The sequence below is a fragment of the Nicotiana sylvestris genome, chromosome 5, assembly GCF_000393655.2.
Source record: "Nicotiana sylvestris chromosome 5, ASM39365v2, whole genome shotgun sequence".
Lineage (NCBI taxonomy): Eukaryota > Viridiplantae > Streptophyta > Magnoliopsida > Solanales > Solanaceae > Nicotiana > Nicotiana sylvestris.
In genome coordinates this window covers 126,085,605-126,091,604 of record NC_091061.1, presented here as the reverse complement: position 1 = coordinate 126,091,604, position 6,000 = coordinate 126,085,605, and the positions used below count along the sequence as shown (strand labels likewise).

The 6,000-nt window shown below is 39.9% G+C and overlaps 1 protein-coding gene across 1 annotated transcript; it reads left to right on the top strand.

The window, feature by feature from the left end:
* The first annotated feature begins 244 nt into the window (after nucleotides 1-244).
* LOC104234587 (uncharacterized) lies at nucleotides 245-702 on the top strand. Its single transcript, XM_009788184.1, has 2 exons — nucleotides 245-451; nucleotides 541-702. Exons 1-2 carry the CDS (start codon nucleotides 245-247, stop codon nucleotides 700-702), a joined length of 369 nt encoding a protein of 122 aa, XP_009786486.1.
* Nucleotides 703-6,000: the final 5,298 nt, after the last annotated feature.

Genomic DNA, 6,000 nt, shown 5'->3' with positions numbered 1-6,000 from the left:
TTTGTAGCGTTGTATTATGGATGATGCTAGAAGTGTGGTGGCTTTCTTTAATAGGAAAATTTTCACAAGGTTTCGGACTCCGCAGGCAATCATAAGTGATGTAGGGTCACATTTTTGGCACAAGGCTTTTGACACTTTGCTTGGAAAGTATAGTGTCACTCACAAAGTGATAACTCCCTATCATCCACAACCAAGTGGTCAAGTGGAAGTTTCCAACCATTAGATAAAGAGTATTTTGTCCAAGATGGTGAATGCAAATCAGATGGATTGGTCTAAGAAACTTGATGATGCTCTACGGGCATATAGAATGGCTTACAAAACACCCATCAGAATGTCTCCTTACCCGTTGGTGTTTGGATACACTTTTCATTTTCTGGTGGAATTAGAGTACAAGGCAATGTGGGCCTTGAAGAAACTAAATCTTGATTGGGATGGGGCCGCTAACTTACAGGTTACACCCATTTGTATGAATTGGATGTATTCCGATACCATGCATATGAGAGTTCGTCCTTGTACAAATAAAAGATGAAGTATATTTAGAATAAGGAGTTCAAGGCCGGTGATCTAGAGTTGTTGTTCAACTTAAGGTTGAGAATGTTTCCCGGGAAGCTCCAGTCAAAGCGAAGTGATCCGTTTGAAATTGTTGGTGTGACACCATTTGGTGCATTGGACTTGAATAACAAGAACAATGAAATATTTTGAATCAATGGCCACTGAGTGAAGCACTACATAGGAAAAGTTGGTGAAATCCACGTGGTGGTTGTGCTTTACTTCAACTGAGGATGCTATGACATTGCATTCTGCCATGATGTTAAATAAGGCGCTTCTTAGGAGGCAACCCAAGTTCTTTTACTTTTTCATTTTTAGTTAGATGTTGTGTCTTGTTTTTAACTAAATTTGATGTGTGCTGCAGTTAATAGTGTTAAGTCTTGAGATGATGGCTGAAGATGTGCCCCGTATGGGAAACTGCAGACCACACTTTTATTTGTGCGGCAATAGAAGAGGAGATGCGGACTACAGAAAATTGCTCACAATCATAGATTTTACATGCGGACCGCATTTTCAATAAGCTGATCAGTTGCTAAATTGAAGGTCCTCTGAACTTTTCTCTTAACAATACAGAGCTAACTTTGCAAACTATCACAAATTTTGCGATTGTTGATCGGGTCCCACCCTACACCACGCAGAGTGGCGAGAGCGGTCGAAGCAACTTTTACCCGAGAAGGTCGGGATTGAATCCACATGGAGCTAAAACAATGTTTGGAGTTGGATTTCTATCTAATCTAGCAGTTCGTAGTGCTCTTGATTACACTTCCAATCATATTTATTTGTTTGTTACTTCTAATTTTGTGCTAATGATATGCGAAATTAAGCTAAGTATGAATGGTTGCAAGGTTTTCTAAATGGTTAAATGGTTAAAGAGACACTAGGGAAGTGACTTTACCCTAGGTGAATACTTGACGGGTTCTAAAGCCTAAAGCAAAGTTATTATGTTTGGGATCGCGATATAGACAATTCACGACACTACTCACTCTATACCTCTCGGTAGCTTGAAAGACTTTGCCCTAATTGACCTTCTCAAGACCAATTGGGTGTCAAAATTGTGCAAGCAATATAGACTCAAGTCAGGTATTACTATCTCTAGGTTTAACCCTTTAATTGGGGTATTCAATCTATTGAATTCTCCCCAATTCCTTATTGGCCGGATTTTCCTAGACTCAAACTATCTTTATCAAGAAGAGCCCAAGTAAAAAAGGCACAAATTAGTGTTTGCAACCACTAATTCAACATGGAAAACACAAATTAGGCCAAATATCAACCACCCATAAACATCTAAGCCTTAAAATAGAAGACCCATTAAATACCCACACTAGGGTTGAGCCACAACCCTAGCTAATGGGTCTAGCTACTCATAATAATGGGAAAAAATCAGATATTTAGATGAAGAACAACCTATAAAATATAATTACAAGCTAAGATTTGAAAATTCAATGTTAAACTAGCTACACAATAGGTCAAAATAGCTAAAAAAAACGTTCACGTGCTCAGCTACAGATAAGATACCATAAAAATCTAAAAAAGAAATATTTATACAAGATCGAATTTTTTGGACAAAAATAACCCTGACGGAGGTACCACGGACCGCAGAAAATGCATCGCGGCCACGGTGAGGCTTTTGGCTTCACATCTAAGTCTCTGAATCTGGCCACCGCGGACCGCAACAAATGGACCGCGGTGTCTTGAATCTCCCAAACTTCACATTCTTTGAATCCCTTCTCCACGGACCGCAACAAATGGAATGCGGCCGCGATGAGGCTACCGCGACCGCGAAGAATCAACCGCGGACTGCATTGCTTGAACTTCCAAAATAACATCCTCTCTGCTCTTTTCCATTGCGGACCACAACAAATGCACTGCGGTCGCGGTGGGTCTATTGCTGCTGTGGTAGATTTACTGCTGTAGTGGTGCTTTGACTTGTTCTTGGCACTTGAGCAGGTTTCACTCCTTTTTGAGTTGGTTTTGACTTCATTGTCACTTTTTTACCAAACACTGCAAACAAGCACAACATGTAAGCTTTCAGGATTACTTATATACATTTTTAGTCCAAAACTCAAACAAAAAGGAGTATAAAATATATTAGAATTCCTAGTTATCAACTCCCCCAAACTTAAGCTCTTGCTTGTCCTCAAGCGAACAAAGTATGTCCCACCTCCTTAAGAATAAAACTAAGAAAATTCAGCTGACCTAAAGTGACCTCATCTAGCATCAATTGGGACTAACAATTGCCCTCAATTCAAATGAATCATTAACAATATTCAACCTTTTAAGTTCCATGGTTTTAGTGAGACACAAAAGCATCAAAAGTTGACTCAACTCATCAAGGAAACTCTTTCTACTCATCAAGGAAACTCATACTCCTCACTCTTCCATAAACAAGACCTCACTTTTAGATTGTAGCACTCAGAACGAGGATTGTGGAGAACATACTCATCTCTCTCAAAAAAAGGTCACAAGTCCGGCTCTAAGTACCATAAGCTTGTCCCTTATATGAGTCACCACTAATGTAAGCTTCACTCAACTCAAGATCATATAGGGCTTTTGTGGGGATACAATGAAGGTTTTTGGTTCAGGGTAGGAAATATTTGGTCTAAGTAGGTTTCATCTTCCCTTAAGCACTTCATTTGCTTCATTTTGTCACACATTCACTTGACTCTTTGGGTTATTTACTTCTTTCTTAGGGGTTATAGAGACACACCGTCACTCTTTCTTGTTCATTTCAAACATTTTTCTCCTTTCTAATCTTTCCACGCCTTTCATCTTTTGACTTTTATTGATTCCCTTCATTTCTTCTACATTGTTCATTCTTTTTGACTTTTTGATTTTTTTCGCCTTTCCTTTTCTTCATTTTGTAACTTTTACCACTTTTTGCATTCCTCGTCTACCCCCCCCCCCAAACTTATGCTTTTTCCTTGTGCTAAGGAAAGATCGGGTGCCAAGAGAGGGTCGTGTTAGAATGGGTAAAGGCTTGTATCATGGTCTTTGAAAGAAAAAAGGGCTATGGCTCAAAGGGTTTGACTAGGGATATTATCATTGGTAGGCTATGGATGTTTTCCAGATATCATTCGGATCAAGGAGAGGATATAATCACTTCTCAAGTCAAACTATACTTAGAATTTTGCCTAGACAAACATTCAGGGCAAGTTCTAGACTCAATGGCACGGGACTTGGACTTGCAATTCAAATTCTCACCACACAAGCTATAGGATTGCTAAAGAGACAGAGTCGGGGGACCATAACAACCTTATCTAAGATTTAAGCTGTCACGCCCCAAAAACCGAGGGGCGCGACTGGCGCTCGACCGGGTAGCCCCCAGCCAAGCGGACCTGGGTGCCTTTCTTATTCCACGTGATACCCTGCGTTTCCACTACCCATTAACCAAGTGAAATAGCCATTTATAAGTTTAAACACATTCTTACGAGATTTACATATCATACATAGTTACTTAGCGTGGTTTACAAGTAATACTGCCCAAAATACATAAGTACATAACCCACATTTCCTGTCTACGGAGCCTCTAGAGATACAGAAGAGTGTTACAATACTTGTCGGTAACAAGGCTCCGGCTATACCTTACGCAGATACCAAAATAAAATTTTCGGGAGGATAAGTGGCATGAGCCACGCAGGGCCCCGAGAGGAAAGGGGCTCACCAATTCAGCTGACGGGAGGTGAAGGAGTGCTACTGTCGGTGGGCTGGAGTACCTGTTATGGAACCACCTACAATCATAACACTTATGTAGTGCCCCCGGCAAAAGGGACGTCAGTATATTTGAATTGTACTGGTATGTATGAACAAACTTTACCCCAAGTAAAATCAAGAAATACACAGATAACAAACAGTAATAGAATCAACAATCAAATGCACATGAAAGGAACAACCAAAGCCAAACAACTCCACAATCTCTCCTTTTCCCCGTTTCAACATTATTTCATCACATCAATGATTTCACAACTTTCATATATTTTTATTTCAATAGTGATTTTGATCACTTTTCCACCCTTATTACCTCGGCCACCCTTATTACCTCGGCCACCCTTATCACCACAACCCACACCTTATAACTTCGTGTTGTGGCGCGCAACCCGATCCCACCAGACAATCATATTTCACACGACAACAACAACAATTCACAAAGAATTTTCATAAACATCAATATCATTTCCATCATATGCAACAGCCCGTACAAAATTTAAGTCACAACGATAATTGCCCACGATAAGTCACATACGATATTACCACAGTTGTTTCAATTGCATCAATTACGATTTCTTTCCATCATTTGTTACACAGCTCTTACCATAAACATATTCACACACACACACTTGGTTTGTTGCCATTTACTTGCACCATTATATTAAGAGACTTAACCAACAACGTTCAAGGCATATTAATCACAAGAATTTGCAAATAGTCCACATAAAAAACACATACCAATTACTCGTACACCAAACAAGGTGACTTTAAAAAGGTTAAAGTTAGCCTTACATACCTGGAGTCGAATTCCCTTTTTAACTTCTACTTTTAATTCACCAACAGCCTAGTACCGTCAATCTAGTTCACAAGTTAACACATATAACTTAGAATTGAAGTTCACAAACTCAACCCGAACTTACTTAGGTTATCAACCCCTCTTTTGCAAATCTTTACTTCTACCCAATTCCTCTTACTAGATTCTAGGTTTTAAAGGACATGCATGTGTATTTCAACTTCCATTTTCAAGAATCAACGCATGAGAATCCCCTTTTTGTTTAAATTTGAAAACAAATGAAAAAGGGTTGGGGAGTTTACCTGCAAGAACGGAGATGAAGACAATTACTTGAAATTTCCCGGCCTGGATGACTTTGAAAAATCAATTTGATGGAGATAAGACTTTCTCTCTCAAGAATTATCTCTTCCCTCTATCTAGTTTTGTTCAGAAAATATGTTAAAATGAGGGGTTGGGGTGTTTTATTGAAGAAGGGGTCGGGTTTAAAATTTAGAAAAATAGGAGCCCGAGTTAGGTGTGTGATTTCACGTTGCGATCGCAGAGTGGAAATGCGGTCCGCAGAATGGACCGCAAAAGTGCTCCCAAAATCTGAACACACTGCCTGGGTATGCGGCAGAAATACGGTCCGCATACCCGTTCTGCGGTCGCATAATCCACCGCAGAACTGCCCCTCTAAAAAATCCCAAGGGAAATATGCGACGACTATGCGGTCCGCATATCGGTTATGCGATCGCATATTTAACCTCAAATTCGACCAACACACTGACTCACTTTGCGGCGATTATGCGGTATGCATACCTGATATGTGACCGTATTCTCGACCGCAGAATCACATTTTCTAGAAAACAGTATTTCTTGACTTTTTATAACATAGATCAGTACCAAAAGGGTTCGAACCGCGGCTTGCTTAATTTTACACATTCCTAACACATATTCGGGACTTGGCACCACGA

Bases quoted from the DNA above. Each gene is read 5' to 3' on its own strand.
- LOC104234587 (XM_009788184.1), top strand. From the start codon at position 245: ATGGTGAATGCAAATCAGATGGATTGGTCTAAGAAACTTGATGATGCT. The intron at 452-540 runs GTTACACCCATT...AAGTATATTTAG, and splicing joins ATGGGGCCGCTAACTTACAG to AATAAGGAGTTCAAGGCCGG.